Raw genomic sequence first — 13,842 nt, forward strand, 5'->3', positions numbered from 1 at the left:
CAGAAGGTGCCATGTAATTGCAGTTATGAATTGAAGCCACATTCGAACGACAATGATTTTAGTAATAAAATGTCTGGCAATGACAGTCATTCAGCAGGCACATTAAAAGCAAAGACTTCCTGAATTAAATAGGTCTTATGGTTCGATTGCCCCAGACATGTACAGCCCTGGGTCAGGTCATTGCAGTGCGGGCTGCTCTAGGATGAGCTTACAGATGAGTTGTGTCCACAAATACATGGCAATAAATGGAATATATCTATCTTTTATCACATAAATAGAGCCCTGTAATAAAATTTTGCAAGCTGCCAAGAGAAATTTCTTTTGAAGGCCAGATGGTCCAATAGTGTACCCCAGAGTTGGATTAGAGAATTATCTAGGCTAGCAAAGGTGATTTTGTCAGAGTAGCCTCAGAAGCCATTTTGTATCCCATTTAAATTGCTGATTGTCTACTGCAGCAAAATATTCTGTTTGACACAAGTGTCCATTATATGAAAATGTATCGGTGTATAAAAATATTACAGTACTGTGTTTTACACCAATAGACCCAAACCCTATGGTAAAATTATTGCATGAGAAGTGGTGGAGTTTCTGAGCATCGACACAGAATATTTTATTTTTCTAAAACTTTGAGGGTTGGGGGGGGGGGAGCAATGGACCCAAACCAAACATTTTAACACTAGAATTTAATCCAAATTTTGCAGCCCAGGGTCATCTCGGGGGGTGGAGGGAGAGGTTTCTAGGGATTAGAATGGCCATTGTTGGAGACTTAATGTTCCTTTAATGGCAAGGTCACAAATACTTGTAAATTACCCCAGTATTGACAATACAGATGGCATTTGAAGTTCAATAAATAACTTTCCAATATTAATATTGCTGTCATTATCGAGATAATTATAACTGTATTTGAATGTTTTATGAACATGCACATAACTTCATTCTTATGAGTAGATTCTCTAAAGTAAAAAACCAGATGAGTAAATTCACCTAGGTGTGTAAATATTTGCAAAATCAGTGCTGTGGTCTCCAAGATGGGGATTTTAAAGTGTTTGAGGAAGTTAGGCACCTATTTGCTATTGAAAGGCAGTGGGAGCTAGCTATGAACTCTCATTTGTGTCTCTGTGAAAATTTCCCTTGTACAACACTTTGGCATCCTAGAGAATGACAGAATTAAAAGATATTGTTCTTATCACTGTATTCCTAGTGTGTCATTAAATGGTATTTCTATCAGCTTGGAATTTATATTAAATTTGTCAAGGTGTCTATAGGGGTGGGGTGGGCAAATATTGATTGACCAGAGATAGGCCATGTTTCGCTGCCACCACTATATTTACCTTCACCTCTGCAGGTACCAGCAATCGCAGCTCCCATTGGCCACAGATAGCTGTTCCTGGCCAATGGGAATGGTGGGAAGTGGCATGGACCGGGACACCATTTCCTGCAGCTTCCATTGGCCAGGAACGGCTATCCATAGCCAATGGAGGAGCCACGATCACTTGTACCAGCAGAGGCAAAGGTAAATATAGCAGTGGCAGCCCACGAAGGATAACTGCCACCATTTGATGGCCCACCTCTTCTATAGTGTTTTGACATTTATCAATTTCAGACGATAATGTGAATGCTGAAATCTCTTGAGAAGAGGCTTTTCCAACACAGCACTTCCTGCAATAGTCCTGACTGAAACCAGGAATTGCTGGAAATAGCACAAGAGGCTGTTCTGAGGGATGGTGACACACTTCTCTAGGCCCTGGGCAGAGTTTTTGGGGGGCTCGACTCCAGGCCCCTCAGAAGGTGCAGGGCCTCAGGTGGAAAGTGTGGGGCTAGTGGTTAGTTCCCCTCCACCCACCCAGCCAATTCTCAGTGCTGTCTGGACTGCACTGTGTGGGGCTCCAGCAGTGATATTAAGGTCCCAAGGCTCTGGCCACTACTGCTGCCATGGTAACTGTGGTAACAGCCCAGAGCCCAAGGCCCTTTTACATTGCCAGGCCCCAGGGCAGCTGCCGCTTTGCCTCCCCCCGTCAACAGGCCTGACTGTTGTGATATTTCCAGCCCAGCCAGCTATGTGTGTGCTTCACAGAAGGACAGAAACTTGTTTGTTGCCTGGACCAAACTGAAGCCTCATAATCAGAAGTTTGCCCATTGTGGGGCAGTAGCTGATTTTCCACTAGATGATGTGGTTGTATTCATTGGCTATCAGCTCTTTAAACTGTGAAGTCTCTGTGATGATTATCATTAAGCTACTGATTTTCCCTGCTCTTAACACTTTAGAAAAAAATGTCCCTCAGAGATTTGTGGATACTGACTGTTTCTGCCTCAGTAAACCTGACGTAATCCTATACAGCAGATTTCCAATCAATGTTAGGCATCCTAATTTTAGCACTTTTTGTGATTCCGTTTTCAAAGTATTTATTTAACACTCTGGTTGTTTTGCCTGTACTCCAAGTTCATTTTATAACATTTCTTGTAATTATTTACCTGTTTCACTTGCTATTCTATGGTTAGGAAAAAATTAACAATTCAGTTCATCCCTTGTAGTTAGCAGCTATTCAGAATTTCTTCTTCATTCAGCCATTTATCACATTCTTTCTATGATTTCATTGTGAAACATTTCTGAGCCTCTGTTTGATTAGTCTATTTTGGAGAAAATTTTTCTATTTTTAGATCATACTTTAATTAGCTTATGCATCTCGGTTGAGTCCTTGAGATCAATTCCTTTGATGTTAACAAATAAATTACTATTACATATTGTGACACTATAGAGTCCTCGTCATGAGTCAGGTACACATTCATAGAATCATAGAAAACTAGAACGGGAAAAGACCTCGAGCGGTCATCAAGTCCAGTCCCCTTCCCTCACGGCAGGATCAAGTACCATCTAGAACATCCCTGATAGATTTAAAAAAACAACAAATAGTCTTGCAGCACCTTAGAGACTAAAAAAAATGTAGATGGTATTATGAGCTTTTGTGGGCACAACCCACTTCTTCAATTGAATTGAGTTGAAAGGGTCGATCCAGTTTTCAAATAAATAGCACAGAGAGGGAATGTGTGTAGGAAGAGGAGGAAAAGAAGAAACAAAGGGGGGAAAATTGTCAATTAGAGTGTCCATGCTAAATTAAGTTAAGAATACTTAGTACGCACTTTAAGTACCCTTTTTTTTTATGTCATTAGGATGTGGAATATAGGGGCCATCCAGCCAATGTCTTTGTTTAGACTTTTGTTGTAGGAATCAAACTTGTAAGTGAAATTAAATTTTGTAGTTTCCCTGTTAAGCTGGCTTTTGGAATTGGTTTGAAATAATACAGTGACTTTGAGATCCATTAATGAGTGTCCAAGCAAGTTAAAATGTTCCCCAACAGATTTCTGTGTGTTGTCTTTTTGGATATCTGATTTGTGTCCATTATTACTTTCTCATACAGACTCTCCAGTTTGGCCAATATACATGGCAGAGGGGCATTGCTGGCACTTGCTGGCATAGATCACATTAGTGGATGTGCAATTGTACGAACCTCTGATGTGGTGGTTTATGTGGTTAGGTCCTGTGATGATGTCACCTATACAGATGTGTGGACAGAGTTAGCATTGGGGTTAACTGGAGGGGTAGGTTCCTCAGTGAGTATAATGGAGGTGTGCTGCATAATTATTGGAAAGAATTTGTTTGATGTTAGGGGGTTGTCTGTAGATGTGGATTGTCCTGTCCTCCAAGGCTTGTGAGAGTGAAAGGTCATTTTTCAGGGTAGGTTGTAGATTGGTGATAATATATATAGAAATTCCTGATAGATGTCTGTCTAACTGGCTCATAAATATCTCCAGTGATGGAGATTCTACAACTTCCCTAGGTAATTTATTCTAGTGTTTAACCACCTTGACAGGAAGTTTTTCTTAATGTCCTACCTAAACCCCTCTTGCTGCAATTTAAGCCCGTTACTTCTTGTCCTATCATCAGAGGCCAAGGAGAACAATTTTTCTCCCTCCTCCTTGTGATACTCTTTTAGATACTTGAAAACCATTATCATGTCCCCTCTCAGTCTTCTCTTTTCTAAACTAAACAAGCCCAATTCTTTCAGTTTTCCCTCATAGGTCACATTTTCTAGACCTTAACTCATTTTTGTTCTTCTCCCATTTCTTCACATCTTTCTTGAAATGTAGTGTCCAGAACTGAATACAATACTCAAACTGAGGCCTAATCAGTGCACAGTGGAGCGGAAGAATTACTTCTCATGTCTTGTTCACAACACTCCTGTTAATGCATCCCAGAATCATGTTTGCTTGTTTTGCAACAGTGTCACACATTCCTAAGTGGAGTACTTTGCATTTGTTCTTATTAAATATCATCCTATTTATCTCAGACCATTTCTCCAGTTTGCCCAGATCATTTTGAATTATGACCCTATCCTCCAAAGCACTTGCAACCCCTCCGATCTTGGTATCATCTGCAAACTTAATAAGCATACTCTCTGTGTACTAGGTGCTATACACATGGGCTATGTCTAGACTGGCATGATTTTCCGCAAATACTTTTAACGGAAAAGTTTTCCGTTAAAAGCATTTGCGGAAAAGAGCGTCTAGATTGGCATGGACGCCTTTCCGCAAAAGTGCTTTTTGTGGAAAAACGTCCGTGCCAATCTAGACACGCTTTTCCACAAAAAAGCCCTGATTGCCATTTTCGCGATCGGGGCTTTTTTGCGCAAAACAAATCTGAGCTGTCTACACTGGCCCTTTTGCGCAAAAACTTTGCGCAAAAGGGTCTTTTGTCTGAATGGGAGCAGCATAGTATTTCCGCAAGAAGCACTGATTTCAGACAGTAGGAAGTCAGTGTTCTTGCAGAAATTCAAGCGGCCAGTGTAGACAGCTGGCAAGCTTTTCCACAAAAGCAGCTGATTTTGCAGAAAAACTTGCCAGTCTAGACGCAGCCATGCAGAACAAGAGTCACTGACCCAAACAGCTTACAGTCTTAGCTTTTTTTATATTATCTTCTGTTTGCCTAAGTTATTTTCTGTTTGCCTAAGTTTCTGTGAGTGCTCTTAAATTTTTTGGAGTGTTTTTGGATTAGGTATTGCAAAGCTTTATTCATTTTCCCATTTAATCCCTTTGTGCTATTATGGACATACAATTGCAAAAAGAATGCTAATATAACATAATATTAGAACATTAGCTTAAAATGCTTATTACATTTAGTCTTAAATCTGTTTCTTGACTCATTGGCTCAGCAATTCTATTAACAATTCCCAATACAAAACCATTACTTCCAATGGCTTTTGATATTAAAGTAGTTTACATTAAATATGAGCAGTGTATAGTTTCACGATTGTAAGCTATGAGAACTTTTTCAAAAGCTCTGATGGAGCCACTTTATCCTCTACATTCAATTATTTTTATCTCCCTAATTTTCTTTTGTTTTGATTCACTTATTGCCCTTGGTTGGAAAAGGAAAGTGTTTCACATGATGACTCTCTTTAAAAAAATCATGGTTACAAATAGCATAGCATATGGGAAAATGTATGGTTTGACTTTGTAACTATATATACATCTTACTGCTGATTGTCAATATTTTAACTTTTACAAGATTTTTGTTAAAAAATTAAAATTGGCCCCAAATTCACAAATAAACATCACTGTTTTTTTACAAGATCTAATGAAGTTTTATATAATGCGGATGCATTAAGAAAGCTCCAGCAGGTCTCACCAGGGGACAGTTGTTTCACTTAGAAACAGGTAATTTGAACAAAACAATCTGGTGGTATAATGTCACAAATTGAGCACTTTGACCAGAGAAGCACAGGAAGAATCCGACTCAACACAGCGGGTTTGAATGTTCCCAGATGTGGGGGAAGCTTAGTTACAGATCTGCATCTGAATTTTGTAGCAGAGGGTCATGCCTACCATAAAGACTTTCAATGCAAGCATCAAAAAGGGAGAAAACTTGACTGTGAAGGAGGCAAGGCTTGTGGAAGCAAGAGCTAGCTTGAAAATAGTGGGGTGAAAAACAACAAAAATATTATTTTTATTTCCATCTTTCACTAAAACTCAATATGCAGAAAAACTTTCTGACCAGGTCAAGAGAAAAACAATAACTGTGATGCTTAGCAAAAATTCAGAGGATGGATGAGCGAAAGAGTGAGGGATAGAAAAAGAAAGAGACAAAAGAGAAATAAAATGCCATTTTATTAATATACAATGTTATTTTCGGTGCGGGAGTAATTGAAAATTTTCTGTCAAACAATTTTTCAGCTGAAAACTAGGTTTTGGGCAGATTTTTTTTTTTTAAAACGAGATGCGTTCACTTTCAGCAGAAATTGTCATGTTTTTGTCAAAAACTTTTTGCCTTTGGCAAATCTTTGCCAAAATACTTTGGATTTTGACTGAAAATTGGGGTTTCTGAACTGAAACTTTAGCTGGAAGGGAAAAATGGTCACCTCTCGTCATTCCTTTCTATAAGAAATTGATTTGGGGCCCAATCCTCTGTGGATCTGAGATCCTCCAGCAAGGAGCAGAGGACAATCTACCAATGGAATCTCAGAAGGTGCCCTGTACCTCACAGGATCAGGCATTATTTTTGTGAGGCTTCATGCTTGCACTGGGGAATGTAAGATGACAGGTGACCTGGTTTGAACCCTTTCTGAACTTCCACTCAGTGCCTCAAAGACAGACTACAGTACTGTTTGCTGCCTGGACGTATGTGAAACATTGTTTTCTGCAGCTGCATATTGATGCCATTATAGACAGCAACTTTGCGTTTTAGAGGAGTCTGCATGTTACCAAAAGGGCAGCAGGTGTTATTTAGACTAAATTGACCTTGAAATTGATTTCTTTATTTTATGACTTACTGAGGGGAGATTAATACTTTTTTCCCCCTGCAGTCTCAAACAATTTACATGGTAATAGAAGGCAGAGTCAGTCAAATAAATTGCTGGAAGTGGTAGTGTTCCAAGAAAAAAAAAAGTATGGATCTACTTGCATTGATTTCTTAGCCTCAGGGAGAGCTTGGATTTTTAACACCTGGGAAGAGAGAGACAAAATTTATTCTTCTTATCAAAGGCAGAAGAATGGATGGCTATGTCTAGGGGCTGACATTTACAGGGAATTTTCTTTTGGAGGGCTGGGAGGAAGAATTTGTCCTGTATAAGCATCTTAGTGAGCATTTTAATGGTATTTTCTGAGTGATGTAAAGGCAGATGGGTAGTGAAGGAAATTGTACATGTCATCTGGAGACAGAGGCTGATGGGTAGACAGCATAGCTGCCTAGTCCCTGATTAAAAACCTGGGAGTGGCTGGTGTGATTCCCCCTTCAAACACCAGGCAGGAGGCATCACAAAACAGAAATGAATAAGAGAAAAAAAAAAAGAGTTAGGAGAGGCATTGCTGGAAGAGGTGCTAACAGGGGTCCAGTATAAATTCTGAATAGTGACAAGGAAGAACTGGTGTTATCTTCTGTCGTGTAGGGACAAATACGTGGCTGTCGGCTCAATTTCCTTTATGAATCCACATCAAACAAGAATATATAGTATTCGCATATAAGTGACATGTAAACAGCATCATATTTGACCAATCCTGAATGTCGAGGAGACATTATGTACATTGGCTTGTGACTTCCCGTGAGCATGTTTGAAAGTGGTCCTATTGACCTGTAATTTGAACAGTAGGTTTTGGATAGGGATGGTACTAAGGCTCCGTGTACATGACAATGGTTATCTGTAGAACCTATTGTGATCATCCTGTGGGGATGGGAGGAATGCTTGTCCTCCCCCAAAAGCCACAACTATATATTCTTACTGCAGGGTAAGGTTGGAGTCAGCTGCTGAGTCTCAGTAATAGTCTCCCATGTCAAAAAGGAAGCAAGGAAGCAGAGAGCGGGGCTCAAGGAAAATTGAAGGATACTCCTTGACCCAGGACCTGGAACTAGGGCCATGTCCTAACGGTGTTGGGCAAACCCACAGGTAGCTTACCACATTTTCTCATACTTGTTTTTGCAGATATTGTTTACTACCCCTTAAGTGCTAAAGGGGGAACGGAGTAGAGTGCAGCCAGCCTAACATGGCGTCTTAGGTCCCACAAGGCTTTTTTACCACACCATGAGGTTTTTATGGACACCCCCATCTGTTTATATGTTGAATTAGTTACATCTTCTGACCTTCCTGTTAGTTGCATTTCTTGTTGTGCTTGTCTCCTCTAGTAGCATAGTCCTAGAGTGTTGACCCTAGTAAGGCAAATTCAGAAGTGATACATAAAAGGGATTGGGTCCAGTAGTATCCAGTGAGACATGGAGGGTCTCTATGGTATAATTGTGTGGATAGGTGAAAAATGGGTAAGTAGTTACTCAGAATTAGAACTGATTGAAAAATAAGCCCTTTTCTGTAAAGTTTTAAACAGAAATCACTTACCGTATTATGAAAGATAGTGAAGTGGAGGTCTTTTTATTTGGAATCATTGTCAATGGGATGAGATAAACCTCTTCAAGTCAGAATAAATATAAAGATAGAGGGTATTTTATTTTGCTTTTGTGGTCACATATTGTGTTCAGCATCATAAGTAAAACAAATTAGTTTGCATCATATTCCTTGCAATTAATGTAAGCATAAACTTTGAATTATGAGTCAATTATGAGTACAAAATTCATGTAGGCTTTCATACTGACATAACACTATATCAATACATGATGTGAGAGGAAGAGTAATATGGTTTTGTTACTAGCATGGGACTCAGGAAACCCAGGTTCAATTCCTTGGTATGCCACAGACTTCACGTGACCTTGGGCGAATCACTTAGGGTACTGCTAGACTACACTGGGTTTTTTTGGAAAAAGCTACACAAAATGTGCTCCGCATTTTACATATCCTTTTCCAATTCTTTTGTAGGAAGAGGCTTTTCTGACATTTGGTCCATCTAGATTGGGCCAAATGTTGGAAAAAAACCATCTTTTGGATGCCGCCTTATTTCTTGTAGAATGAGGAATACAGGAGCTTCCAAAAGAGCGTGTTTGCTCTTCTGCAAAAAAAGTGGAAGAGCAAATGCATTCCCTGGACAAGGAACAGTTCTTCTGGGATACCTCAGGTCTAGCTGTACCCTTAGTCTCTTTATTCCCCATCTGTAAAATAGGCATAATAGTACTGCCCTACTTCACAGGAGCGATGTCATACTGATACCTAACATAAATAGGTATGGCTATAAATTAATAGTATTTATCAATAACTTCTTCCTTGAGCCTGGCTCTGAGATTGACTTTCTGCTGGTTTTAATTCCTGTTATGTAAGGTACAAAATATTCTGTTTAATTTCTTTCCCTCCTTCCCTCTTTTCAGGACTATAAATCTGATGGTATGCCTTTGACTTCCAGTGCCAGGAACAGTCCTCAAGGTCCAGTAAGTAAAAGCATTTTTTCTGGACAGATTACATTCTGTAACAGTGTTTGCATTCTTCTCTCCAGTGCTTCAGGCATCAATCACTGGAAGTGATTTTTACCTAAGACAGATCTTAGTGCTCTTAGAGTGACTGTGTTTGAGTTTGCGAAGTGTTCTCAAATAGTTCAATATATAGCGTTAGCAAACATGTGACCTGCTTGCCAAACTAAAGAAAATTGATTTGAATAATTGAAATCTGAGTTCATTAATGATCCAGAAAATCCACCTTCTATGTTAGTGCTTATATTGCATCAACAGACTCATTTCATGTTGGGCAGTGTCTGGCTCCTAGGGAAAGGAGGAGTAGTTGGCTATAACTGTGGTATTTGCTGTTTCTTGAGTACCCAGGTTTGCTGCTGAGTACAAGCCATCTAATGTGGTTGGCCTAGGGAAAAGGAAGAGGTCCAGCTTGGCAGACTTTCCAGTCATGAAAGAGGGCCATGCTCAGAGAAGAGAACATGCTACCCCATATAATATATTGGAACAATGGCTGTGGTCCCTAAAATCTCAACGAGAGATTGTTTGTGATGGTGAGATTTCCACTGCAGCTAATGTGCAGAATTGTTCCTTCTGAGACACCATGGGCCATTATTCTTAGAAACTAAATCAGGTTTAACTATGTAGCATGAATAGAATCATAGAACCATAGAGCTGGAAGAGACCTCAGGAGGTCATCAAGTCCAGCCCCCTGCTCTAGGCAGGACCAATCCCAACTAAATCAACCCAGCCAGGGCTTTGTCAAGCTGAGACTTAAACACCTCTAGGGATGGAGACTCCACTACTTCCCTAGGTAACCCATTCCAGTGCTTCACCACTCTCCTATTTAAATAGTTTTTCCTAATATCCAACCTGGACCTCTCCCACCACAACTTGAGACCATTGCTCCTTGTTCTGCCATCTGTCACTACTGAGAACAGCCACTTTCCATCCTCTTTGGAACCTCCCTTCAGGAATTTGAAAGCTGCTATTAAATCCCCCCTCACTCTTCGCTTCTGCAGACTAAACAGACCCAACTCCCTCAGCCTCTCCTCATAGGTCATATGCTCCAGCCCCCTAATCATTTTGGTTGACCTCTGCTGGACCCTCTCCAATGCGTCCATATCCTTTTTGTAGTGGGGGGCCCAGAACTGGACACTATACTCCAGATGTGGCCTCACCAGAGCTGAATAAAGGGGAATAATGACATCTCTGGATCTGCTGGCAATGCTCCTCTTAATGCACCCTAATATGCCATTAGCCTTCATGGCTAGAAGGGAACACTGTTGACTCATATCAAGCTTCTTATCCACTGTAACCCCCAAGTCCTTTTCTGCAGAACTACTACTTAGCTGGTTGGTTCCCAGCCTGTAACAGTGCTTGGGATTCTTCCATCCCAAGTGCAGGACTCTGCACTTGTCCTTACTGAACTTAATCAGATTTCTTGTGGGCCAATCCTCCAACTTGTCTAAGTCACTCTGGACCCTATCTCTGCCCTCATGTGTATTTACCTCTCCCCTTAGCTTAGTGTCATCTGCAAACTTGCTGAGGGTGCAATCCATCCCCTCATCCAGGTCAGAAATAGGAGCACAGAGATAATGCCTATGAGAAGCCAGTCACGTCAGATTCCTAAGCCTATATCAACAATACACGTGGAGCATGCTGGGTCTGGGGAGGTGTATTTTGGTGATGGGAGCATGCTACATTTTTTTCCATCTGAGATTGTTATCCAGCAGGTGCAATTTAGAGGACCCTCAGCTTTGCTCTAATATATGCACTAACCAGGTCAAGAGTTAAGAATTAGGGAATCAATAGTTTTCCTAGTAGCTCTCATGTTCTCTTGTCTTGAATTGGCACCACAGGGAAACTTCTTCAATATGTATAAAATTGCCATCAACTATTACTAAGTTAGTTGATTTCTTTTTATAATAATTAAGGGCAGGTCTACGCTACAGTGACAGGTCGTTATAAGATGCCCAATTTGAATTATGTTAGTAGCGTAACTCCAAATGACATACCTTAGATCTACTTGCTGCAGAGTCCACAATATAGAGGATTGACAGAAAAAACTGTCATGTCAATTCCTCTTACTCATCTTGTTCTGCTGGAATTGACCGGAGAGTGATCAGCAGTCAATTTAGTGGGTCTTTACTAGACTCGCTAAATCGACCACTGATGGATCAGTCACTGCAGCATCCATCTACTCTGTAGTGGAGACAAGATCTCAGACATGCCAGTGTGTCATGTCACTGTCTAATTTCACAGTAGAGAGGGGAAAATGAGAGATGCTAGGTAACAAACATGTTTGATGCATATGCAACAAACATGTTAGATGTGATTGACTATCAATTTATGTATTATCCAGGGTAGCTGTATCCTCCATTTAAAAATGGATTTGTTTGAGGCACAAATCTTTGTGAAAAAAGAACTGAGTCTTGCAAACTCTGAATGGAATTATTTAGGTCAATATGCACTACTTATCTGAGCACACATTTGTAACATCTGTATTAACAAGAAAGGATAGATAATTCAGCTTGCATGCTTCAGGGCAGATGCCAGTATCGAAGACTGGGTCAGGAAGACATCTGCCTCAGTAATACTGTAGCGTATGGCGAGAAATGATCCACTGTGAGAGTTCGAACTTTCATCAGAAACATTTGTTACTGGGCATTATTGGCTATATGATACTGGTCTATATCGGTCATTGGATTGGTTTATGAGGATGGATATGATGTTTTTACTTGCTCCTCAAGTGCTGCACTATGTGCTTTCCATTCTGAAATATTTTAAGGTCCTATTCTGAGTATTATGTCCTGAGTGCCTGACTCAGGTATATGCAACTAAATGTGCTAGACACTATGTGTGTTACTTAGCAATAATATTTTAACTGTGCAAAGTGTTGGCCTCAAACCTGCATCTACTTATTACTATGAATTCAATGAGATTATTCTCAAAAATACAATTGAGCTCTCACATACATTTTTTCAGAATCGGGCCCAATATTTGCATAACTTGTATTTCCCTGACAGAGAATGAGTACCCCCTTTCTTGCCCCCAATTATTCCAAAATTCTAAATCGATTTTTCACTTATTGGTTTTCATTTCAAGGACGTTCTAGGTCAGATAAGGACCAATAGAAAACTACCTCACAGCTGTTAACCAGATTATGTGAAATGAGTCTATGATCTCAGTCCATTTTCTAGTGGGCAGGTATCCCCATTACAAAAATCCAGCACCTCATCTAGAGTTAATTGGTACCCTTCTTTCCAGTTTCATGAGAGGCCAAAGACTGAATGAGCATAGAAACTGAACTATTTCTCTGTTAGAGAGTTTCAATTTCCAGTGCTGTCAGTCTAGTGCATTTCACTAATAGTAAATTGACTTTATTAAAAAAAGGGAAAAAAGTCTTAAGAACAGGCTCAGATTTCCTGATTGTTACCAGAATATTGCAGTGGCAAGAGAAAAGCAGGCAAAGAAGATAGATCAATAAGTCAGTGTTCTCAATAAAAAAACTTAGTTTTACCTGAGAATTTAATATATATTTCCAGGAAGAAAATGAGTTGGACTGAGGGTTCATTTAAGTGGCACAGAGACTCATTTTTTTTATTACCTCAGTAATTCCAAATTTTTATTAGACACGGAGAAACCCATCAGTAATTCATTTTCTTGTGACAGGGATTATATTATAGTGTTTGCATGTAACAAGGGAGAAGCTGTTCTCCAGTATTCTGAACACATAGGAGTTTGGATATGGATGACTTTGCGAGGCCATAAAAAGGAGGGAGTTGCACTAATCCAGGCATGAAGTGACAAATGCATGAAGGAGAGATCATCAGAGTGAGTGTCAAGCTAACGGTAGATGCGACCAGTGTTGCAGAGGTGATAGTAGGCAGATTTGCAGAGTGTAGTAAAGTGAGATGAAAATGATAGCGTTTTCTATCATTTGGTTCAACTCAATTTTCAATCTAGCCTTTAGTGAAATTGGTACTTTTGTCATTGCTTGAATCACTGCTCTTGCATTATCTTGTAGTTCTTAGAGTGTATTACAGATAAATATCCAGTCTATGCAAAAAGTTTGAGGATGACTTAAAAATCACAGAGCTGAGAAGTAAAAGTGGGTCTGAGTTGAGGATGGGGAAGAATACACTAGAGAAGTGTGTGAAAATGCTTCTTGCGAAGAAGTATACTTATATTTGTGATATGAATGAATAAAGATAAAGGGGTGCATAGTGTTGACTTTTTAAATGCAGAAACAGGTGAGTGAAACCTATAAAATCTGTCTTTTTGGTAAAGCTAAGTAAGAAATGACAGTGAATATTTTTCAGAGGGGTAGTCATGTTATTCTGTTTCAGCAAAAACAACAAGGAGTCTGGTTACACTTTAAAGAATGACAAATGTATTAGGGTATAAGCTTTTGTGAGGTGCATCTCACTTCCTCAGATGCCTGAAGAGAAAAGGAAAAAAGAAAAGGA

The 13,842-nt window shown here is 39.8% G+C and overlaps 1 protein-coding gene across 1 annotated transcript in view; it reads left to right on the forward strand.

Annotated features, from left to right (window-relative positions):
• The window catches only part of RBFOX1 (RNA binding fox-1 homolog 1), a 2,643,423-nt gene that overhangs the window by 498,086 nt on the left and 2,131,495 nt on the right, over positions 1 to 13,842 (forward strand). The window contains exon 4 of the mRNA XM_014574331.3: positions 9,296 to 9,355. Within this exon, the coding sequence (XP_014429817.2) occupies positions 9,296 to 9,355 (60 nt within the window). The remainder of the gene's footprint in view (positions 1 to 9,295; positions 9,356 to 13,842) is intronic.

Source organism: Pelodiscus sinensis, chromosome 16, assembly GCF_049634645.1.
Source record: "Pelodiscus sinensis isolate JC-2024 chromosome 16, ASM4963464v1, whole genome shotgun sequence".
Taxonomy (NCBI): domain Eukaryota; kingdom Metazoa; phylum Chordata; order Testudines; family Trionychidae; genus Pelodiscus; species Pelodiscus sinensis.